At 45.0% G+C, this 25,750-nt stretch overlaps 1 protein-coding gene across 1 annotated transcript in view; it reads right to left on the bottom strand.

The window, feature by feature from the left end:
* HS3ST4 (heparan sulfate-glucosamine 3-sulfotransferase 4) overlaps window positions 1–23,464 on the bottom strand; it is a 421,555-nt gene extending 398,091 nt beyond the window's left edge. The window contains exon 1 of the mRNA XM_061209246.1: window positions 22,731–23,464. Coding sequence (XP_061065229.1) covers window positions 22,731–23,464 — 734 coding nt within the window. The remainder of the gene's footprint in view (window positions 1–22,730) is intronic.
* Between the last annotated feature and the right edge of the window lie 2,286 nt (window positions 23,465–25,750).

Below are 25,750 nucleotides of genomic sequence, written 5' to 3'. Positions count from 1 at the left end.
CCCGCATGCCACAACTAAGACGGGTGCAGCCAAATAAATAAATAAATATTTTTTAAAAATAAAATAAAAACAAGTAAAGTCTTGGGCCCATAGAAATACAAGGTGTGTCACCTTGGACACATCACTTAGAATTTCCCTTCTTTAAGTTTCAGTTTCCTCATCTGTAAAATATGGACAATAATAAGGACTCATAAGATGACCTGCCTTTTAGGTAGGTTTTTTACACTTAAGACAATGCCCAGAACACAGAAAGCAGATGTATCCATTGCAATTAAGTTTATCCGAGAACAACTAAAGCCCAAAATAGTATGGCTGAAGCAACACAGAAAGGTATCCCTCTCTTACCCAGAGGTTTCCATCGGGCTCCTTCTGTCCTGCTGCTTCTTCATTCTCGAGATGACGCTCTCTCCACAGAGCACTAAATTACTGTTGAACTTCAATTCTCATACTCACATTCTCATCAACAGCAAAGAGCCTCCTTGTAAGGACCTTTCTCCGAAGTCGTACCCAGCATCTGCTCTCAAATCCCACTGGCCCGAACTTAACCTTGTCAGCCACATCAAGCAGGAGGAAGGCCGGGAAACACAGTCTTTATTTCAGATTGTCACGTGCCCAACAAAAACTGAGAGACGAACAGGAGCCTCTTTTACAGCAGGACACTGAAAGGAAAATTCTTACATGGAAATTGGACATTTTATGTCAAGGAGTGCCTCCATAAAAGATGATATGGGCAAATGAGAGTGTAGAAGCGCCCTCCCCAGAAACACATCCGTCACAGTAACAGGCACATAAATGCATTTGGTGGATTTTCAAGAAAACCACCACCATCATCCCATATGTGAACTTTCTTTTTTTTTTTTTTTCATTACCAATTGCTTTATTCAGAAATAACCAAAAGTGCCAAGATAATAACAAAAATCTGAATAGAATAAAACTGAGTAACTGGATTCCTTATAACTAACTTAAACTTAAGAAAAAAATAACTCAAGTGAGAACAATTAAGATCTACTCTCAGCAAATTTCAAGTATATAAAACATTATTATTAACCATAGTCACCAAGCTGTATATTAGGTCTCTAGAACTATATATCTTATAAACTGAAAGTTTGTGCCCTTTGATCAATATCTTCCATTTCCCCCACCCCGAAGCCTATTATAACCACTATCGTACTCTCTGTTACTATGAGTTTGGCTTTTTTTTTTTAGATTCCACCCATATGTGAACTTTCTAAACCCCTGGGTCCTGGGCTCCAGTGAAAGTGTGCTTGCCCAGAGAGAAGCCTTCAGAGGTTCGTCCCATTGTCACTCACACAGGCCTGCCTTGATCTTTTCTCTCTGAATGATGCAAAATGCTTACAGGTGCCAGGCGGGATTTCTCAGGGTGCCCTGGGGCAGTCCTTTGCCTGCAGAATCCCTCCAGGGCAGGTCACCTACAGGAGGACTGTGGCTTTGCTTACCTGACACATTGAGGGCCTTCCCAACCTGTCGCTAACCACCACCTCAGAAATCCAATCTTGCTTTACAACTAAATCAATCCTGTCACTCCAATTAAATTCGCTTGGGAAAAGTTAAAAAAGGAATCTTTGGCCTCACTGTGAATTCTCAAGTCTGACAGAAAAAGAATGATGCTGCCGCAGTTCAAAGAGAGGAAGGAAGTATTTACTCTGTCCCCCTTCATGCAGAAGGGAAAGGGGCATTGATTGTTATTTTGATACTAGAAACTAAACTCTAAATGAGATCATCCGAGAAGGATAACCATATTCAAACTATTTTCTTTCATCTCATGGAAATGGTACATGGAATCACCATCCTTATTATTAAAAGCTTTTATCAAGGTGCCTGGGGCACAAAACAGGCTGAGTTGTATTAAATCTGTAACATTACTTGGGGATGACATGGAGGGTCTTTCCCAAGAACTTAGAAATAAGATTACCATCTGACAGCTTATCAAAATACATCAAAGTGTATCAAAATTTTAACAGTGCATACTCCTTCCATTTCCTCTGGAGACATGCATTCAAGAGCACAAGGGTATCCTCTGTAGCCTTGTCTGTAAAAGCAAAGGATGGAAATGACAGAGATGTTCACAAAGAGTACAGAGGTTAAGTATATCACGATACAACCTTACAGGGAAACACAATGTCAAGATTACGAAGTCGTGAACTCAACCTCTACACAGCGTCATGAAAAAGTGTTCACGCTCTCATGGTAAGTAGCCATAGCAAATGCAGGCTCTGAAGCCATAAGGTCTCACTTAATTGTTGCCCAGCTCTGAGACTATGAGTAAGTTACTCAACATCTCTAAGCTGGAGGTCGCTTATCTGAAAAACAGGGTAATAACAGCACTACCTCATAGGGTCCTGTAAGGATGAAACACAGCACTTAGCCTAGTAGATGGTGAGTCGGCATGGGGTAACTGGTAACTCACTACAGTTCTGGGGCAGTCTTAGCAATATTAATGACACCTCATCAAGTGTCATCAGACTATATCAGTGGACACTTCTTCCTCCACTGTATACATCATTCAAAGGGAAACACAGGCCGACTACAAGCAGCGGCTCCTTTCTGGGAATGAGGCTGGCAGTGCAGGAAGCAGGATGGAAAACAAGGAAAGAGGAAAAGTCTTCGGCTTTATTTTCATTTATATGTTAGTGGTTTTTTCTTCTAAAACCAGCTCGTGTTACTTTTATCATAAAGTGTTTTTTTTTTTTTTCAAGATTGGCCTCTAAGAATTAAACTGTAATTGCATCTCTTAATGGATGAGAGCAGAGATATGCAAAGTTCCCAGGAAGGAGATTCTGAGCCTCAGGACCTGATGTAACTCAACTGAAAATAGTAACATATCTAAAGAAAGGATATGACTACCTATGGGCTGGGGGTGGGGATGGCACCGAGTCCTAGTAGCTTAGGAAGAACAGGGACAGCAGAGGTGGCAGGGCATGCAAGCAGTTCACAGGGGAGAGGGAATTTTGGTCCTTAGACTCATACTTGCAGGTGTGTCCTCTAGGGTCTTCACTTGGCTTTTGCTCTGTGTTAAGGACTGAATTGTGTCCCCCTCCCCAAATTCATGTGTTGAAATCCCAACCCCTAGGACCTCAGAATATGACCATATTTGGAGATAGGGTCTTTCACAAGGTAATTAAGGCAAAATGGGGTCATTAGGGTGGGCCCTAATCCAATAGGACTAGTGTCCCTGTAAGAAAAGGAAATCTGGGCACAAACACACAGAGGGATGACCATGTGAAGACACAGGGAAGAGAAGACAACCATCTGCAAGTCAGAGAGAGAGGCCTGAGAAGAAACCAACACTGCCAACACCTTGATCTTGGACTTCTAGGCTCCAGGGCTGTGAGAAAATACATTGCTGTTGTTTAAGCCCCCCAGTGTGTCGTATTTTGCTGTGGCAGCCCTGGCAAACTAATACACTCTGTTCGTGATTCTTTTTCCGTACATGAATTTTACATTTTCTACGTGCAAATCCATCAATCTTTCCCTTTATGGATTCTGGGTTGTCATTTTTTTAAATCTTGATTTAAAAGGACTCTGCCATCCCAACTTTATTAAGATATATCCATACTGCCTTCTTATCATCTTTGTTGCTGTTACTATTGCTATGGTTGTACTGTGGTACCTCTTTTGTTTCGTTCTTTATCTGAAATATATTTCTGTAATTTGGGTGCGGTCAGGCCCTAACTCTGGGGTGACCCATTGTCTATATTACTTTTATACTCATAAAAATGTTAAAATTATATTACAGAAATAGATTTTAGACACAGGAAAACATTCATGATATACATTTAGGTGAAAAGAGGGAATTATATTTAAAAATAAACATTTTTGAAATAAAATGATTTATATATACTTCATAAGTATTGAAAAATGCATGAAAGAACATACACTAAATTATTAGTAATAGTTATCTCTGGGTGATTAGGATTTTTTATGCTTTCAGTATTTTCTAATTGACTTTACCGAAATAATAATTTAAGTGAAATCCTACTGTATCTCAGATCTCCTTTTCTTAAAAGGACACTAGTCCTATTGGATTAGGGCTCACCCTAATGACCCCATTTTGCTTTAATTACCTCTTGAAAGACCCTATCTCCAAATACGGTCATATTCTGAGGTCTTAGGGGTTAGGATTTCAACACATGAATTTGGGGGGGCACAACAACGACAACAATACAAAATTTGATAGTGAAACTCTGGGATTCAGACCAACTCATGTTAGGATCAGGGTGACCTTAGGCAAGTTATTTAACTTTCCCTACCTTAGTTTTCTCATGCGTAAAATGGGTATAAGAACAGGTGGTCATGGGGTAATCAGGAGGTTTGTTGTTTGGGAGAGAGTGCGTATAAAAGTTCTTGGTGGGAATAACATTCAGTAATGTTATTCAATAATAACATTCAATCAGTGGCACTGCAATGTACCTTCCAACTTCGAAGAAGGGCAAAGCTCCAGGAATAGCAGGTGTCCATCATCAGGACAGGGAAATTCCATAGGTGTGGTTCATAACGTGTAGTCAGGGGGACAAGAAATAAAGCTGGGCTTGAGGAGGAGCCAGGATTCAGAAGCTCTTCTACTCCACACCAGCCACCCTGCACTTTATAAAGACCGGTGGTATGCATGTCACAGAGCTTTGTAACTAGGGGTGATGTGATTACTAAAATTTCAGCCAAAGTACTGTTCACGGAAACACTTTCCCAAAGCCAGCTGTCAGCCTGAGGGGGGTTAAACGTTCTTCATCAGGAACAAGAATGTGACCACGATTTCCCTGACCAAAACAGCCTCTGCGACCAGCCCCTCCCTGCAGACATCCTACAACCAAGGCAGCAGGTAGGAAGCATTCCTAAATAAGATGCCAGTGAAGAGATGCTTTCCCTCCCTCACACGGCTTTGAAATAGCCAAGGCTGAAGGATTTTTTTTCCTTCCCTTTCTTTTTAAAAAGTATACAGCCCAGGGCAAATCTCATACCTCTGCTGTCCCGAGAAGAGGTAGCTGAATCACTGGGTCTCTAAAGCTGCCAGCTCACAGCAGGGCTTGGAAAATCAATACCTCTCTCTGAAGTTATCCAAAGTACTGAGACCTTTAAACCAAACTCCAGTAGATAAACACTATCAACAGTCTTTCACAGCATTAGGAGATGTGGGTTTATTTCCCAAACAGCCTTGAAATGCAACAACGGGAGCTGTTCTCTAAGACGTGGACATGTGGAATTTGGCTGCAGAAGTGGTTTCCAGAGAATCACCACTCTGTCTGCCAACAGGAACAAGAGACAGCTGGACTGTGGATGGAACACTCCCTTAGCATTACAGCTGTGTGGCTAAAAGAACACGCCCTAAATGCCTATGTTGGAATCCAGGTCGCATCCCTACGGACCTGTGTATCTTTGGGAATCACTCTTCACCTCTCTGTGCCTTAGTGTTCACCTAAAACCAGGTACGCTAGCTCAGCAGGGATTGCTGTGAGGATTAAATAAGATAAAGGAGGGACATGTATGCACTGGGGTTTTCTTTTAATCCTATAAGCACATCAAGGAAGTTAGCAGTTGTTATTAAGAATGCATAATATGCAAAAGCACAACTGCTAGAAAGGAGAAATCACAAAAGTTCACTTCCCACCTAACCTGTTCGTTTTGAAATTTTGCCTTTTTCTGAACCAAGAGAGAATTTGGAAGAGGTCTTCAGACTCTTAAAATAAATCACAAGAAAGCTGGAAAAGAACTCTCTGAAAACAAGGGTTCAAATATATGAGCCGGCCAGAGGCTGGATGGCCAACAAATATTTTTTGTGACTCTTCCTAGTTCCTCCATCTCTTTTACCTCCAGCAGGTAAACCCTTCAAGGGAAGAGTCCTGTGGCTTTCTTTTGGGGGGAAATGATGGGGAGGGACCCTCGGCAAAGGGGGAAACATCACTGCATGCTAATGAGAATCCCCCAGACAACACAAGGTACCTATTTTTAAACAAAACACCAAGACACTAGATTTGACCCAAAAAAATTCCCCAAAATGTAGATTTATTTTTATAAAAAGTCTTACAAAAGCATAAAAAATTAAATCACACTTAATATTCTATCATCAGCCTTACCTTAACTGCAAAGAGGAAAATGACATAGAATCGGGGTTGTTCTAGAAATTCTGGGCTATCTAGTTGTCCCATTAAGGCTGATGAAATGCCAAATCATTTCTCCCTCTTGACTTGAAGTGAATCTGGGCAGGAACGCTTCATGTGATGCAACGATTTCACTTGCTATTTGAAGAATTTTCTTGTAAGATATACAATCTCTTTAAATTTTCCCAGGCAGCTGCTAAGGGTTGCTAAGGCAGTGATGGAAATAGAAAATATTCTAAAAAAATAATTAGTGATTTCTGAGGGGCAGGTACTTTAGATATTTTTTTCAGGATGTCACACATCTTAGGTACTAAGACTGGACAAGTGGCCTGTCTTGTCTTCCCTCCCTCTCTCTCTTCTTCCCTTCCTTCCTTTCTTTCTGTGTTAAGGAAGATAAAATAGTTAACTAATAAGGACTTACTGTATAATACCGGGAACTCTACTCAGTACTCTGTAATGGCCTATATGAGAAAAGAATTTTAAAAAGAGTGGATATATGTATACGTATAACTGATACACTTTGCTGTACACCTGAAACTAACACAACATTGTAAATCAACTATACTCCAATAAAAATTATTTAAAAAAAAGAAAAAAAAAAGAATCTTCAAGCAGTGAGCTGGAGAGGGAGATTTTGAGCCATGGTGTGCCCACCTTGGTGGAGAAACACAGAGGAGGACCCAGGCCCTCCATCCCCACACAAGTCAGTGGAACTCTCAATGTATGTGTTTTAGTCTGTTGTGCTTTAGCAAAAGATTATGTCTGAACAGAAGAGTCTTAAAATAGACATCTGTGGTTTTGGCACCAGCATCCATTTCCCTTCCTTGATAACCGTATCCTGGTTCTGTTTTGGGAAAATGCCCGCATCTCATCCTCCGTGCCCCCAGGGGAAGCATCCTGCCTCTGCTCCAGAGGGGCGAGTACCTCAAGCCTCACACCCACTCTGGCAACAACAGCTGGTTGCAGGATGTGTGTGTGACCCCATAAGAGGCAATGAGACTTCAGCAGACACTTCTGGGACAAAGATGGCACATTTTTCCTACTGCATTTGGGGTGAGAAGACTGGGCTGGCACCCACTTCCATCCACAAGGGGACAGGTTTTCAGAAAGCAGCCAACCACCTCAGAGGCAGTAAAATCCAAAAATGAGAGATCTGCTGACACTGTTTAAGCCCTAATTAAGCCATTCCCACCCACGACTTCTTAAATATATAAGCCGTTCAACTCCTTTTTGGTTCATGCTTGGTTCAGATTTTACCAGGAATTTCTGCGTGTTATAACCAGAAGAATCCTAGACAACAGAGTTCCACAGCTACACTTCAAACCACTGGGAAAGATTTCCTTTAAATGTGCTCTAACATATTATGATTGGGGGCAATTTCTTCCTCCTGGTGGAGGAGAGGGAAAGAGACATAATCCCAAGAAATCTAGGAGCACCAAGGTCAACAGTTGAAAGTAAACTAAAAGAAGGGACTCTTGACACAGCAATTCATAACTGAATGAGAACCAGTGAGTATAGAACAAACTCATATTTTATTCTAAATAAGAAAATCAGTGGTTCTGGGTAAGGTCATGGGGTTTTTGTTGGCTGAAATCGCCATGCAATTTTCAGAGTCTAAATAGGCAGTACACCTATTTAATATCTGGCATATCTGTTATAATAATAACTTCTAATATTAAATGTCTTAACATACATTTTTGGAAACATGGTATGTTCATTTTGTTTGTCCACATTCAGACATTCATAGCTAAGAAGGAAAGAAAAATGCCACCTGGCAATATACGCTCTGTATCTGAACACAAATTTTAAAAATTGGCTAAGAAATGGATAGAGAAAAAAGATAGCCAAACGTATTTGAGTTTGTTTTAAACAGGCTCTAAATATCTGTTTTGATGTCTGTTTATTGTTTACTGAAAGTGAACCTTTTATAAAGTCTCTAATTTTGCAGGGGCAAAATATGCAGGATTAACCCAAGCTGGAAGGAGCCTGAAACCATTCACATCTTTTATCTCAGGAAAAGCCTTAGTGTACTTTGAAATGAGCCTATGTCACATGACCACCACCTAGTGGCGGTGTACTTAAATAGCAGGAATAGCTGAGAGTTAACATAAACATCTTTTAAATGGACCCCAGCACCGTCATGGTCATTTTGATCAGAACTAGATCTTCCCTCCAGGATGGTGGAATTAAGAACCAGGAAACTAAGAAACCAGAAATCTGGGTAAGAGCAGAATAACTGTGGAATTAAGCAACTGCTGGTGGTAACATTGTTTTTACCAGCATTTTCCAATGACTGGACCTCTTACCACTAGGAATACACAAAGTGAGTCCAGGTAGTACAAGAAAAGGTCATATTGAAGAGAGAGAGTTGAGCAGAGGCTCAAATGAATGGAAGATGCAAACCATGAAATTATTTAAGGAAACAGCATTATAGGAAGTGGAGGAGGCAACAAGTGCAAAGGCCCTGAGGCAGGGCCATGTTTGGCTTCTCAGGGTACAACAAGGAGGTTCGTGTGGTTCAGGCAGAGAAGCAAAGACAAGAAGGCAAGTGAATGTGGTTGAAGAGGTGGGCAGGGGTCAGATTCTTTAGGGTTTTGTAGATCATGATTGGGACTTAGAATTTTTTTCTACATTGACAAAAAGCCACTGGAAAATGTGAAGTAGGAGAGTGATGTGGTCTGCTTTATGTTCTAGAAGGATCACTTACTCTATTCACTGTGAAGAGCAGACTACAGAGGTCAAGAGTGTTACCAGAGGGCTTCCCTGGTGGCGCAGTGGTTAAGAATCTACCTGCCAATGCAGGGGACACGGGTTCGAGCCCTGGTCTGGGAAGATCCCACATGCCACGGAGCAACTAAGCCCGTGAGCCACAACTACTGAGCCTGCGCATCTAGAGCCTGTGCTCCACAACAAGAGAAGCCACGACAATGAGAAGCCCGTGCACCGCGATGAAGAGTAGGCCCTGCTCGCCGCAACTAAAGCCTGCACACAGAAACGAAGACCCAACACAGCCAAAAATAGATAAATAAATAAATAAATTTATAAAAAAAAAAAAAAAAAAAAAAGAGTGTTACCAGAAATAAGAATAGAAGTCTACTGCAACAGTCTGGGCAAGAGATGCGTGTGGTACCAAGGCAAATTGATAGATACATAGATAGATAGGTAGACAGTTATCTGTGTATACAAACATAAATGTGTGTATGCATGTATGTCTCCACCTCATCAAACACACTTACAGTAATGATACAGTCTTTACAAATATTGAAGAAAATTATTTTTCATGTAAAAAAAATCAATATAGGCGAATATATCTATATGGCAAAAAAAAAAAAAAACTGCAAGAGTAATACTTATGACTGACGTTTAGAAGATACCAAACTCTCAATATCAAGATACACTATTAGAGAATCAGGTAAATTTTATGTGTTCCTCTAAAATTTCCTGTGACCTCCTAAAATAGTTCTGTGTTCCGACTGTGAAAAACGTTATGCCTACTCAATTTATTTCATCCTTCCAACTGGATTCCCTTCTTGATGGAAGAGAATAAAAAGAGGTCTAGTACGACCATATCCTTGTGTTAGTTACTTTGGCAGATAGCTGACCCCAGACTCATTCTCCCCTCCTTCTTGGGCACAGAGAGAGACACTCATACGGTCCCCAGAATCCTCTGCAGTTGGATCTGGCCATGCACTGGAATTCTCACCAACAGAAGGAGAGTGGAAGTCATGAGGGTCATTTCTGCTACTTGCTTAAGAGAAAACTGCTTCCTAGACTTTGCTCTCTTTGCCTGTTGGCTGGAAGGTAAATGGGGTGGAGCCTCAGCTCTGATCACGCAGGAGAAAAATCCTCTAAGGCAGGGGTTCTCACTCAACCACAAGCAATTTTGCTTCCCAGGGACATCTGGCAATGTTTGGAGGCATTTTTGGCTATTCAAATGAGGGGTGAGGAGTCAACTACTGGCATCTGGGGAAGGCAGAAGCCAGAGAGGTTGCTAAACATCCTACAATGCACAGAAGAGCCCCCCCACCATGAAGACTTTCCTGACCCCAAATGTCCACTATGCTGAAGTTGAACAGCTTTACTGTAAGGCCACCTTCTCAAACTTTGTGCAAAATTATTCCCCAAGTATCTTCTTAAAATGTAAATTCTGCTTCCGAAAGTTTGGGATGGGATCTGAGAGTCTGCATTTCTAACATGCTCCCAGGGGGATGACAGAGCAACAAGATGGAAAGAATGGAACTTGGGTCTCTGAACGGTCTCCCTGAGCACAGCTGCTCCAGCAGTCCAGTCTGGCTGGAGTGCCCATGCAGGGCTGCTACTCAAACATATACACCTGCACACCTGAACTCACTGTTTGCAGCTTGTGTTCCTTCTGAGTGGCTGGTCTCCATGCAGCAACAATCGCTACAAACTTTGAATATCGACTTTCATTATGAGGGAGAAAAAAACCATCTATCTTATTTAAGCCACTGTAGGTTCGGGTCTCTTTGTTGCAACAGTTCAGTTTTTTCCCTAACTAATACAGTGACCATCTGCAAATAGTGGACAGTGACATCTATGGTGCCGTTTGGCAAGAGACCAAAGAGGGTCCCTGGTGGCACAGTGGTTAAGAATCCGCCTGCCAATGCAGGGGACACGAGTTCGAGCCCTGGTCCCGGAAGATCCCACATGCCGCGGAGCAGCTGGGCCCGTGAGCCACAATTACTGAGCCTGCGCGTCTGGAGCCTGTGCTCCGCAGCAAGAGAGGCTGCGATAGTGAGAGGCCCGCGCACTGCGATGAAGAGTGGCCCCCACTTGCCACAACTGGAGAAAGCCCTCGCATAGAAACGAAGACCGAACACAGCCATAAATAAATACTTAAAAAAAAAAAAAAAAGAGACCAAAGAGCCCCGGAGATGACACTCTCCAGAAAAAAGAGAAAGAGCAAAGGGAAGAAAAGAAACAAGATGGCGACTTCTAAAGATATGCGGGAAGAGTGTTTTGCTGCTGTAACAAATGGCCACAAACTAACTGGCTTAACATGCTAGAAGTCAGAAGTCTGAAATGGGTCTCCATGGGCTACAATCAAAGTGTCAAGAGGGTTGCATTCCTTCTGGAAGTTCCAAGGAAGAATCCATTTCCTTTTCTGTAGCTTCTGGAAGCTGCCTGAATTCCTTGGCTTGTGGCCCCTCCTTCTATCTTCAAAGCCAGCAACAGCAGGCTGAGTCCCTCCCGTGCTGCCATCCCTCTAATTCTCTCTCTTCTGCCCCCTCTTCCATTTAAAAGGACTCTTGTGATTACATGGGGCTCATCCAGATAATCCAGGATAATCTCCCATCTCAAGGTTAGCTGTTTAGCAGTCATAATTCCATCTGCAACCTTAATTCTTCTTTGCCATTTAATGTAGCATACTCACAGGTTTTGGAGATTAGGATGTGGTTATTGGGAAGGTGCGTTATTCTGCCTTCCATAGCTTAGAAAGTAGGCTAGTCAGGCAGCCAGAAGGTGGGAATTTAATATGCCCATCTGGGAAATGTAGAGAGGGTGCACAGGAAAAAGAGATGACGGGTCATTTGAGAGCAAAATGAGAGAATCTTCTGGTCACTCCCAAAGCTCGTCAACTGCAGGGCAATCCTAAAAAGCAAATGTGCCCTATAGCTTTTTATGTTTTTTCAGTATGAAAGAATGATGCATCGGTGGTCATGAATCAGATAAAAGAATTATGCAGACAGAGGTTCTCCAGGAATTCTCAGGATCTTTATGCAGTCTGCCCTCCCAATGTTTGATATCCATGGTATATAATAGTTTCTGTAAATTAAACTTCTTAATCTAACTTTATGATAAGAGTGTTTGTCCTGTATTTCAGGTACTCCCTGGAGTGCAACATTCCAGAAAACCAATTACCTGGGGGAGTTCATGAAAACGTGCGTGGATTAACAACAACTACAGAATGTACAAAGCAGATGCGAGCACATCACCATTATTGCAAAATCACTGCAGGGTTAGTAGAAACTGTTATTCCCATTTTAGAGATGAGAAAACAAAGGCTCAAAGGCTAAATACTCTCTATGCACACAACGCAAGGTAGACACATAACTCAGATTCCAAATCTTTAATTTCTGATTTTAGGTTCAGCTGTCTTTTCGAAATATCACAGAGCTCCAAGCAGGCAAACTGCCCTATGATAAAGGCACTCAAGCAGGTTGACTCAAATTTCCTCAGCTCCAGGGACACCCAAACCTCCAACCCCCTGTAAAGGCTTTAACCTGGAGGCAGAAAGGTGTATCTGCACCTATAGTGAGCAACAAATCGAACACAGCCTCGATGTAATTGTTTGATTATTAAATGGCAATTATGTCATTTTGATAATGCATTTAGAGAAACACCATCCAAACTACTCTTGGAGCATAACAGTCTATCAGGAATAATCCAGGCTCTTCTAAAACTTTGGCAACTACAGCAACAAAGGCCAGGAACCAAAAGCCACCTGTTACAATGGAAAGACACCTGCTGTGTGACGCCAGGACCGTCACCTGCCCTTCTGAAGTCTCATTCTCTTTATTTGTAACACTGGGATAAGACAGTATCTACTTCACGAGGCTGCCGAGAAGAATGGGATAACGTGGTATGCCACTGGGACCTTTTGGGGAGACTGTCTAGCCCACACAGCTTGTTTGACTGGGTTTCTCTTTCTTGTACCCAAAATAGTCTTGGAAAAATAGTACGTGAAAGAGCTGAGGACAATCCTTAGCCAGAGTTCCCAAGGAATGTGAGTGTGTGATTTCTTTGCAGAAGCCTGGGGTTTTGAAAGAAAACAGCACAAAGAAGGTACCCCTTTCATTCAATAAGTCATTGATTCAGAATTAGTGATGAATAAGCCACCATTATGGATTGCCTACCATGTGCCAAGTACCGCTTCTGGTTCAGACCACTGGCAAGCTCATGTGGGACAAGACCCTGCTCCCATGTACTTGATCTTCTGGGGAGGGAGAGGTAAGTCATTAGGATGATTTGGGAGAGTAATACATGCTCTGAAGAAAATAAAACAGTGTAACAAGCTCAGAAGTGGAAACGGGTCTTTAAATCAGGTAGTTAGTAAAGGTCTTGGGGGGGGGAGCTGAAATGTGAGCCAAGATCTGAAGGACAGGTAACGAGATACCTGCAGTCTAGGCATCTGGGGACAGAGAATTCCCGCAAGAGGAAACAGAGATTTAAATGCCCTGAAGTGGGAATGAGCGTGGTCCCAGAACAGAAAGGGAGACCTTCCATGGTCTGTTTTGGGGGCAAAACCCCACAATTAGCCTGCCCTGTAGGTAGGCCATGCACACACAGGAAACCAAAACCTTCTAGCACAGAAATGCTGGCATTTATTATTCACCCCCAGGATGCTGGAAGACAACCCTTCCAGTGGAAAAGAGCTTGGTGACAAAAGAAAGGAAATGCTGGGGACTTCCCTGGCAGTCCAGTGGTTAAGACTTCACCTTCCAATGCAGCGGGTGCAGGTTCGATCCCTGGTCAGGGAGCTAAGATCCCACATGCCTCATGGCCAAAAAACCAAAAACATAAAACAGAAGCAATATTGTATAAATTCAATAAAGACTTTTTAAAAAATGGTCCACATCAAAAAACAAAATCTTCAAGGAAAAGAAAGGAACTGCTGTATGTTTGGAGCCAAACACCTGGGTTTGAATCCCCAACTCCATATCTTGAGCAAGTTCCTTGACCTCTCTGTGCCTCAGTTCCCTGACCTGTACACCGTGGGCGATCACAGTACCTGTCTCACCAGGATCTTGGGAAGACTGAATGAACCCACTGCTCGGGGCAGAAGCTGGCATATACAGTATGTGTCCACCACCGCGATTCTTACCACCCTGCTACTGTGATTCTTTCAGGTCCAAATCTTAAATCTTCATCTCCCTGTTCCATTAAATAACCATCATTTGTCTGTGATTTGTTTTTTGCTTTGTAGCAACAGGAGTGCACCTAAATTTACTAATTTACACCAATTCAACTGTTAATCCTCCCCTTGGCACGATCCTACCACTCCTGAATTTGGGATATAAGGCAGCCAGCACCCACCCTCCATGAGGAATTCTAACACTGTTTATGAATCTGAACAGGAGTGGTCGTCTTACCATCCTCTCCTCAGTCAAATAAAATGTAGAAAGTAAGGGACTCCTACAATTGAAGTACATTTTGGCCATGTTCATAGAGACAATATCTTCAGACCACTCTCAAACACACCTGACCTCAACGTAGTAGCAAAGATCTCCAGTTAAAAAGGGGAGGGGGGGGAAGGAGAGGGGGAGGGAACGCAGGAAGGGGGTGGGGAAGGAAAAAAAAGAAGTGCTATCCTAGAGAAAGAGCTCTCTTTCCATTTACTGTTTTCTTCTCTGACACCCCTGAGTAACGTATTAAAATTTTGTTCTTGCAAGTCCCTTGCAATTCTTGCTAAATTTATTCCTAGTTATTTTGTGTCTTTGGTTGGTTCTATAAATAGGATATTTTCTCTCAGTATATTTTCAAAATGCTTGGCATAGGCAGATAGTAAAACTATAGATTTTGCATAGTAATTTCCTCACATTAATAAATCCTATTATTATTTCTAGTAGATTCATGGGTTGGGGGGGATTGCTTATCTTAGGTTTTCCAAAAAACGATGAAATTACTGGCAAATGGTGATAATTCTAACTTCCCCGTTCTTATTCTTTTTTGCATCTAACTGCATTATCTATTCATTCCTGAGTAATGGTAAATCATAGTGATGATAGTGGGCATTCTGGTCTTGTTCTGGATTTAATGGGAGTGTTTCTAGTGTTACACCATTAAGTATGATGCTTGCTTTGGGTATGATCCTATTTTATTAGCAGACGTTCTAAAAATCAAAAATAAATATTTAGTTTTATCAGACTTTTTAGCATCCATAAAATAATCATAAGATTTTTCTCTAAATGAGAAGTGTTACAAGTAAATCACAGTATTTATTAGATTTCCCAAGATCAAGCCAACCTTCCTTTCCTAGAATAAATCGCACTTTGTCAAGACTTTAATTACCTTGTAATGTAATCACTTACATGTTCATTTCTCCGCTCTGTGCGTTCTTTCAGATCACAGGACATGACTGATTCATGTTAGACACATAGTTGACATTAAATACGTGTTTAACAAATAAATGAATAACTAAAATAACAAGTACATTTAACCTCCCCAAACTAACCATTTGTACCTCTTCCCAGCTTAAAATAGTCAAAGAGATCATATGCCTTCCCCAGAGTAGATCTTTATATGTTTAATGAATATGTGATTTTAACTGGTCCCTACTTCTTTTATCAATAGAACCCCTGAACACCTCATTCTTTATGGGGAAACTACTCCCTATGGTTGTACTGGGAATAGCCCTGCTTGCCTACTCCCACCATTGCCCCAAGCCAAAGGGGTGGCTACATCCCCCAGGCCTGATTAGAGTAACTACACAATGATTGCTTGAGGATGGGCACCTGACACAACCTGGGTCAACAGCATCTCCAGGAATTTCTCACAGAAGCTCTTAAGAAAAAATTTTTCCAAAAGAATTGATAAACAAAAAAAACACTTGTCTAGGGTTGCTGCTTACCATCTTGCCTAAAATGTAGTGAGACAACCTATCTGAGAATGCAGCAAGGTATAGACAAACATGGCAAAGAATGGAAAGAGACAGAAACCGAGTGCCATTATTTGAGCCCCTGGGTTCAGCTTTTCTTGAAGCCATTACCCCTTAGACTTCCTAAGTAATAAGCCAATAATTATCTTTCTTGGTTTACAATAATTTAAGCTCCATTTCTATCACTTACGACCAAAAAATATGGCCTAATTCATGTGTTGCTTTGTTTTCCTCCATATATGCTTTATACATTCTTAAATAAAGGTTGAAAAAAAAGTTTTCTAAAGAAAGGCAATCCTAACTAGTGAGTGTTAAAAAAAAAAAAAATCAACCGCCTGCTGTTAATTAATGGCAAGATATGCTGAAAGGCTCCCTTAGTGAATTATAACTTCAGATTGAAATTCCCAAGACAGTTATACAGGAGCCTATTAAACCGCAGAAACCAATGGAATCGAGGGATTACCTCAACAGGGCGGTGGTTCAACCAGTTTCAGAGATATCATCCATTACACAAAACCAAAACCTTTAAAACTTTCTACCGCGCAACCCTAGCAATCCCTCATTCACCTGAAGTCTGGAGGCTTCTCTCCTGACTCAATTTAAAAGTAAAAATGCTTGGTATGATTTACAAAAATAAAAATAAAAATAAATAAATCATGTCATGATGGCCAGAGAACTCCCCAGCAAAAGCCGCCAAATCTCAAATCTCAAGACAGGGAGTTTCATGGGGTCTTCCTGAACCATCCTGCATTCTCAAAAGCTTTCAGATCTGCAGGAAAACTGAAGGCAAGCATGCCCTTGGCATCCTAAATATCCCTGTACCTATCGGAGCAATCAGCATCAATTCCTACCATAGGCTCAAGAAAATGTCAGTGGGCCAGCCCAGAGAGCCTAGCCACTTCCCTACCCCATCCCCTTTATGGAGAATTCTGGTTGCACTTACCTCCTGCAATCAGACTCTTCTCCCTCAGCTCAAGTTACAATAGACCAAATTCTGGAATCTGGTTTTGATTATTCTCTGGAGAGCTACTTAAGAGCTGCTTCAGGGTTGGAAATCCCTCATTCAGGCATAATCTTGAAATAAAAGACTATATTCAAATGAAAAATGCATTACCGCATTCTCTTTAGGGCCTTCTGTACTGACAGGCAGGATAAAAGGAAAGAATGGAAGGAAAATGAAGAAGAAAACCAAGGGGGAAAAGGAAAAAATGGGAGTAAAAGAGAGAGGAAAGAAGGGGAGAGAAAAATGTATTATGTCACAAACTGTGTAGGGCACTTTGAATGTCATTTCACTTCATCCTCACATCATCCCTTCAAAGTAAATACTACTGAGCCCATTCTGCAGATAAAGAAATTGAGGCTTGGTGATACTGAGTAATTTGCCCAAGGTCACACAATGAGGATGCAGTGGATTCAGGCTCAGAGATACAAATACATGCTCCAAAGTATGTCGCTTCTACTTGACTAGCTTCCTCCTTCTGAAGAGTCTAATACAAGTGTTTGTTCTAGAACCAAAATATTTCAGTGGTTGAATGGACCCTATGAAGATAACATAGCTTCATCATCTAAGTAATAGAGAAGGAAGGAAGGAAGGAAGGAAGGAAGGGAGGGAGGGAAGGAGGGAGGGAAGGAGAGGGAGGAAGATATTAAGGAACCTCACATCCAGTGGAACTAGTATGTGGCAAAGAAAAACCTAGAAGCCTAGAAAACTCTCAGGTCTTAACTCCGTCCATGTGACCAGAATCTATTTTATAAGTGCAACTGATCTAAATGGATCAAATACAGATCCTCCTGATTAAGGAGTGAACAACTGAGAATTTCCCCTCTTTCAAGAAAATGTTCATTGGGAACAAAAGGGAAATTTATTTGTGAATTGTCTTTTTCTGCTTATATCCAGTTTATATCCAGTTCCTGTTTCCTTTGTTGCTGTTGCAACATATCTCAGAGGTACTTCCCCCATGCTGTTGCAAAATCAGTTAAGGGGGAAAATATCTAAACTAAAATAGCACAAGTAAGCCACAATTCCGGCAACTGCAGAGGGTGTGGGTATGCCAGGTAATTTCTGAAATGAGTTTAAACCAAAGGTTGCTAACCAGTAGCCAGCTGGCTGTATCCAGCCCACAGATGTGTTTTGCTTGTCCTGCAGTGCTGGCCCACACCACGCTTTAAAGAAATCTCAATCTGTTGCCAACATTAAAAACCAGGCCACTTCACACCAAAACCTGGATTTCCAGTTTCTTTTACCAAGTGGAAGACCTGGGTCCCCTGATGACACATTTGCACACAGAAAAGGGTAGCTGGAATATAGCAGTAGCTGCTCCTTGGGAAAGAACATCTGTGCCCCAGTTTCTCCCTACCTAGTCTATTTCACTCATGTATATTATGCACATGAGCCCTGAAGGCATCTGAGTTGGTGACCCTTGGTTTAAAAGGTTAAGCAGATGTAGATTTCAAAGCCAATCATTATTAGACTTTTCCCCCAAAACATCCCCAATAAGCGCCTCCAGTCAATATTATGACAGCTGTGACAGAAGGTAAAAGCATGTGGGACCAAAACTCAGTAGTTGGGTTCATTTGGATTTCTGCTCTAGGATACTCATTTTTTGTTTAGAAAATATATTCACTTTTAGTATTTCATTTATTCCTCCTAACAACCTCAAACTGAAGCCAAGTGATGTTATGTCAGTTATCCAACCCAGATCATCCGCCAAGTAAGTTGCAAAGCCAGGTTTTGAACCCAGTTTTGCGCAGCTACAAACACTGTGCTTTTGGAATAATGAAAGAACACTTTGAAAAGCCATGAGGCTTGTTTCTACCTCAGAGCCTTTGCACTTGCTGTTCCCTCTGCTTAGAAACCTCTCCACCCAGGTATTCACATGGAAGGATCTTACTCTTTCATGACACTTACACCACCTCCACAGAGAGGCTGTCCCTCATCATTTGATTTAAAATAACACACGCACACACATTTGCACACACACACCCCAATTACTTTCTAGGCCGCTGCTACTCAAAGGGAGGTCCAGGAATCAGCAGCATCAGCATCACCTTGGAAATCAGAAATGCAGAGTCTCAGGCCCCTTCCCCGACCTACGGACTCAGAATCTGCATGTTAACACCACCACTCCCCACCCCCGCCCCCGGTGTTCTGTGTGCATTTAAAGTTTAAAAAGCACTGCTCTACAAGAGTGCTGCCTGGTGGAAATAAGTATAACAAGAGTCACAAGGGTAAATTTTAATTTTCTAGTAGCCACATTACAAGAGTAAGCAGAAAGACTTGTTTGTTTGCTGTCTCCCCTTCTCCCACTCCCACCCCCACTAATACGTCAGTTCCAAGAGAACAGGTGCTTCATCTGTCTTGTTCACCCCTTTACCCCCAGCACCTAAAACAGTACACTGCGCACATATTAAGTATCATTAAATGTTTGCTGAATGAAAGAGGTAAGGAAAAGACCTTGCTAGCACTCTATATGCCAGCACTTTGGACAGATGTGGCTTCAAATGTCAGCTCAACCACTGACCAGCTGAGCAACCTCGAGCAAGTTGTTTTTCCCTCTGGGAGCCAAACTGTAAAGCAGAAATGCTGTTCTTTTGCTCACAGCCTCATCATGCCGCCCAGATGTGATAATACGTCTATAAAACGCAAGCCACCACGATAACAGGCGTTCAATGCACGCCAGTGCCTTATGCTGCCCTCCTTCTTTCTCTCTCTGGACACCACGTCCGAATGATGCTGTGGACCACTCTCCTCTGGGTAGCATAAGCATGACTACTGAACGCCAGCTATTTCCCTCCAGCCAACAGGATGTGTGTAGTAACTGCTGGCAGTGAAGACAACTTGAAACCATGGAGGGTCACTTCCCGTCACCCTACAGCTGAGTGGCTTCCAAAGCAAAGTGGTCGCAGTCACCGTACAGTCTGTAATCCACGAGGGAGACCACAGCTCAAGGCATTTCCGTCACTTTAATGAGTTCTGCCGTGGCAGCCACTTGGCCTGCCACAAGGTCCCACCCCTTAGAGGAGTTTAAGGTCTCTGCCCAGTGTGTATTAGCTCACATTGAAAGGCGTATTGTGGCTTTGCCCTTTTAATTTTTTGAGGGGGGGAGGGATGGAGAGTTTAATCTACCCCCGCTTATTAATCACTGGCCTGTGTCAACCCACCAAGTGAGGCCTGCTGTTCCACAGCTTTAACACACCCTAATCCATCAGTCTATCTTGTCCTGCAAATCTGATGCACATGTTCTAATCGCAAATGTGTTTTTAAATCACATTAGATCAACAGCATAGGCGAAAGCAAAACCCGGATTTAGACATAACCAGAGTGACACCACGGAAATAAAACTGGGGCTGCTTAGTTGAATATGAGGAAACCCTTGCCAGCTCTGCCGAGAGCAGCCCCAGTTTCTTCTTTCTCTCCCTCTCCCTCTCATGGAAATCACAACCACCATGATCACCTGCAGAACCAGTAGGCTACTGGGAAGCACATTGAAATGAAAAAGAAAAACAAAACAAATAATGGGAAGAGGGGATCAAAACCTTTAATTAACCTGTGAATCTCTATCAGGCAAATAGTAGAATAAGATTCCAGATAAGGTACACGGCATATGGGGAGGAAATGTAACCACTTAAGTACAGATGCCACCATTTAAAAGATTGGGACCAGGGAACCAGGAGGAAGGGTTTCTGTTACCGGTTTGAATCAATGCCAGTGCTTCCTTTCTACGATATAGTGAGGATGCCGTCCCCTCTTCCTACATGGGAGAGGGAGAGAAGAGCCTGAAGAGATGCAGCCAACGGAAATCCCCAAAATGCCCTCAAAAGACTGCTGTCCCTGTTAAGGCTAGAGAGCTATCCTAGGATCCAAAGGGTTTCTGGGAGTCATCTCAACAGCCAGGTTTGGGTGGAAAATGATTCCTCTACGTTAGATAGATTCTCCTCCAGCAACTCCAATCAGCACCACTAAGCATCATAAGGATCTACCATGGGTGTGATGCTGGGGCGGGAGATGAGGGATACAGAGATATCACATGGTCCTCTTAAGTGAGGATCAAGGGAACCCAGTTCCATCTCCATCTCTTAGTCCTATGGGGCACTGAGCCCCACATACCACAAGTGATGGCTGAGGGTACCACAGATCTTCAACAGCCATGTCCTGACAGCGAGGCAGTTTACATCCCTCCTTTTCCCAGCCGCAGTATAAATGAACGTAAGAAAACCTGGCATCTTCTATCTTTTCATTCAGAAAATGCTCCAGACCCTACGATGGGACTTCCTGACATGCAGTCCGCCACACACCCTTCGTCAACTTTATTTTAACTCATCCATATAAAACACCCCCTTCTCCATTTCCAGCTGCGGTAAAGCAACCCAAACACGTGTTGGAGAGATTTGATCTTTATGCCTCCCTCTCCCCCAAAGGGCATTTGACACTTCCCACAAGATACAGGGCTTTAAAATTAGAATTGGAGAAAGCCATAGTTACCCTCTTAGGGCCACGGCTGCCTCACAGCAGAAACCAGAACACTCCTACAATCAACAGTTAAACAACTGAAACCTTCCCAGACATCATACCCTTTTTTTTTTTTGCTGTTGTTGCATTAATCATCCTAACACCTTTTTAATTATAATTGCAAACTGGAAGCCATGGCTTGTGATGTTATAAATACTGATTTTCCAGCTAAATTAGGCATTTGCTGTTTTTATTTTGATAGGAAGGGGCTGTTTGAAGCCTCCTAAAATATTGCAATTAGTTCTCTCTGTTGAAACAGAGAAGACATGAACAGACGCATTTGCTGTTTTGGTTTAATGTGCTGGGATGTTTATCCCTAAGTGTACTTCTCTCAAGCTTTGAAAGCATAAGGCATATTTTTAAAAGGGAAAGAAATACACACATTTATCATATATTTCCAAAGTTAAGTTATTTCTAAAACTTTCCTAGGCTGTAATTTAAACTTAGAAAGCACATCTCTTCAACAAGAAAGCGACTTGTCAGGAAACAATCCTTATTTTACCTATTGGCTCTGTTAAGATGATAACATCACTTTAACTGACAAAGCCTGTGTTTCTGGTTGACAATTGCAATTAATTACTGAGATACAACCGAGATGGGGCCAGCCATCCAGATCTGTTTTCCAGAGAGATTAAAAAACAAGAGAAAAGGCGGGGGTACGACGCTGGATTATTAATTTATTTTACCCACACTTAACTTACTACTCCTCTCTTCTCCCTTTCCCTCACCGCTGGCAGACGGTGGAAAAGGAGGGAGATGAACAAACAACTCACTAGACACAAGCTCCAATCTGTTGCAAAGGAGGCACAGGTTAGAAAGGGCACGGGTGCAGGGCATGAAAACTCTTAGGGCACCAACTGTCATGTAGGCACGGATACTCCTGATGCAAAATCAACCCAATGTTCATGCAGCCCAAGAGGGATAGAAAGTTCTGGAGATGGGGGACATCCTGAGTCTTTACTAGAAAGCCCAAACTCGCCAGCATCATCTTTTTAACTGTTCCCTGTTCATTTTGCTCTGAACTGAAAACACTGGATTCCAGCCACGCAAATGCGTTTGAGGGCGATTTTGAGAGATTCCAGGGGATCCCAAAGCCCTCTGGTCAATCTAGCTGTCCTGCTCCATTCCTCGGCGTCCCCAGCACAGAAGCGCACCGCCCCGCAAGAGCCTGAGTTAGGAAACACCCCGGGGGCACGAGGGCTGGGGATTCCCAGGCTTGGAACTAGGTAGATTCGGAAAGCAGCTCCCTGGACGAGGAGCCTGAGGCAGGCAGAGCAGGGGGACCCCTCTCTCCTCGCCCTGGAATTAAGTGATCCCTGGCTAGCCTCCAGCCCTCTCCGCCGCTCCCCCAGAGCAGCCCCGCCAGGGTGCGCAGAGCCCGCGCGGGGTTAAGACCTCTCGGGACGCTGCCCAAGGGCCAGGGGAGCGGCAGCTTCCCGTGCTGGTCTCCCCTACGCGCCTATCCCATCCGCCGAGCTCGGGGTCCTACCTGTACCATTCCAGCCCCTTTTCATAGTTCCTGTCGAAGAAGTGCGGCTCTACGCCCACCGCCCGCACGTCCGGGTGCACTCGGATCGCCTCCAGCAGGGCGCGGGTCCCTCCTTTCTTGACCCCGATGATAAGCGCCTGTGGCAGCTTCTTCTCCCCATAGTCGGGGGTGCTGACGGCGCCGCCCCTCACGCTGCTCCCGTTGGCCGCCCTCCGGCCTGCGAGCTCCTCGTCGGTGGTGCTGGACTCCTGCGCTTCCCTCTCCAGCAGCGCGCTCTGCGCCGTGACCATCTCGCCAGAGGCCAGCGGGGCCCGGAGCCAGGCGTCCCGGGCGCCCCCGCCGCCGCTCGCCAGTCCCCAGCCGTCGGCCCCGGGGGCGGCGGGCTGCTCGGGGGTCTCGGGCGGCTCCCCGCGGCTCGCGTTGTCCGGCGGCGGCGGCGCGGGCGGCTGCGAGGGGGCGCCGAGGCGCACGGGGGGAGGCGGCAGAGAGGGTGGCGGCGGGCTTGGCGGGGGTTCGGCGGCGGCGCCCGGCGGCTCCTGCAGCGCCAGAGGGAATTGCAGGGAGCCCGAGCCGCCCAGGAGGCTGTAGCACAGGTAGGTGACGGACAGGGACAAGGTGCACATGAAAAGCAGCTTGCGCGCCGGCGGGCCCTTAACCGAGGCGCCGGGTGGCGGCGGCGCGGCGAGAGGTGGAGGCGGAGGCGGAGGCGGAGGAGGTGCGGACCACGGGGCCATCGCGGCTCCCGGCTCGAGGCGGCGGCGGCGGCGGCGGCGGCCCCCGGCGCTGCCCGGACATGGTTTCAGCCGCCGCCCCCGCCGCCGCCGCCGCCGCCGCCGCTGCCCAGCCGCCCCGGCTGCATGAAGCGACGCCGCTGCGCCCCCGGCCCTGGCCGCTGCCCCGCTGCGCCGGGGGGGAGCCCGGCCGCATGGCCCCCCTCCCCGCTCTCCTTTGGCCTCCGGGGGGCCCCCCACCACCCCCCTCAGCCTCTGGTAAGGGGCCCGAGGGGGGCGCGCGGACCCGCCGTCTGCACCTTCTCCGTCTGCAGCGCCCCAGCTTCCCCGGCTCCGCCGCGGCTCCCGCTCCAGCTTCTGCCGCCGCCGCCGCGCGCTGTTGCAGCCCCGAGTTCCTTCCCCGCTGCTAACTTTCTGCCGGGAGAGAGGAGAGGCGCGGAAGGGAGGCGGAGGGGGCCGGGCGCGCGCCCCGCGCCGCCGAGGGAAGAGGGAGTGCGCCTCGCGCGCGCCTGCGGAGGGGGCCGCGGGAGCGGAGGCGTACGCTAGGGCTGGGGCACCTGGGGAAGGGGAGATCGTACCCCCCGCCCCCCGCTCGGCACGCACTCGCTGGAGGTGTTCCTCGCCGCACCCCGCGTGCTTCCTCTCCCCTGGGAGCCTGGGATGCCGGGTTCTCCATCCCTCTCCCAGTACTTTTAGGGACGTAGAGCCGGACGCCCGCCGCCGGTGCCGCTCACGGAGCTCTCGCTGACCCCTTTCCCCCTGGGACTCCAAGCAAACTCGGCCCATCCCTGACGCGCCCTTCTCTAACCCTGGATATCCTCCGGCCTTTGGTCCAGGAGTGGTTTCTTCTCCATAACAGCTCTCTCATTCCAACTTCCATCTTTCCAGCCTCCCCATCTTATCTTGAAGCTCCTGACGGGTTGAGCTTGGGCACAAACCCCCAGGTTTCCCTACCCACAGAGTTTTTGCCTCTGTCCCGCCACCGGGGGACTGCGCTTTCTGCTCCGAAAAATGAGGCTCTTTCTCTACACCCTTAACCACAGGTACACCTGCGGCCCTTGGGGGCGTGGCCGCGAAAGGAGTTAGATTTCCCTGGACTGAAACCGACTGAGACCGTCATCGCTCTAAACATCTAAGAAGCAGAGACAAGTTGCGTTGCAGTGTGTCTGTGCATCGCTTCATTGATTTTTTTTTTAAGTGTATTCTTTTCAGCGAGATTTCCATCCCTCACCTCCCTCTCCTGGGGAGGTAATGGTAAACATCAGAAGGATTTGGGAGATTCAAAACTAGAGTCTTGCTTCTTGGAAGTGGGGGAATTGGGAGTCTGCAACGGGAGGGAGAGGCAGAGCAATCAACTCTGCTTGCTGGGGACAGGGGCTGGCCCTGCACACACCCAGGGCCAGTATCTCCCAGGGGCTGGCTCGCTGAGTCCCATTTACCCCATTTACCCTGCCAGCCACAGCTGGGTGCCTGGCGGGTCTGTCTGTTTTCACAGATGTGTTTGGCATCTCCGGTTTTGTTTGATCACATAATAGGAACAACAGCTGAAAGAAAAAGTATATAATGTCTAAATATTAACTAGATACCTAGTGCCAAAGAGGGGAAGCAAATGTTAATCAAATAAGATGAAGAACACGGACTTTTCCCTGAGTGAACAAAAGCTCACTGCTGCTCTCAGCTGGACACGAGTTTCCTTCACTGCAGCTTTAGTTCAGATAAAGATTATTCCTTTATAATATATTTTTTACGGTACACTGGAGACCTCTGAAATGCAGAGTCTGGTGTCCTGTAAATCATTCCGTGTAACTAGAGATGCTTTTTTCAAACACCACACGACTGCATTACTGTAATGTTAATGGGAAGGGGCCAACTAGAGCTGGGAGAAACCACGAGCTTGGCCCATCTCTCTTCCCACTCCAAGCCCAGCTCTGGGTGGTCAGCCAGGAGGCCCCAGTGGCAGCAAATATTGCTGCTGCCGTGCCCCATCTCCCTTTCCAGGCCCAGGCACCAGGATACTCAACATGAGGCCCAGGGCCACCCTGTAGTCCAAGTGCCCCAACTTTTCCATCTACCCTCTCAGCAATCCAAATAAACCTTCTCTGTATCTAGTTTTACTAAAGATGTGCTTTTTCACATTTGGCTAGGTTTTGATAAAACTGTGTTAAAATTTAACCCAGAGGTGGCAAACTGGTGACCAGCAAAGCTGAATGTGGCTGGCACAGTGATATGAAGAAATTTCAACTAGTTGCAGTACTTAAATATTAAGGGCTTTCCAGCAAAAAAAAAATC

The sequence above is a fragment of the Eubalaena glacialis genome, chromosome 13 (assembly GCF_028564815.1).
Source record: "Eubalaena glacialis isolate mEubGla1 chromosome 13, mEubGla1.1.hap2.+ XY, whole genome shotgun sequence".
Classification (NCBI taxonomy): domain Eukaryota; kingdom Metazoa; phylum Chordata; class Mammalia; order Artiodactyla; family Balaenidae; genus Eubalaena; species Eubalaena glacialis.
The sequence above is the reverse complement of the archived record's forward strand: the minus strand, read 5'-3'. Positions and strand labels throughout refer to the sequence as shown.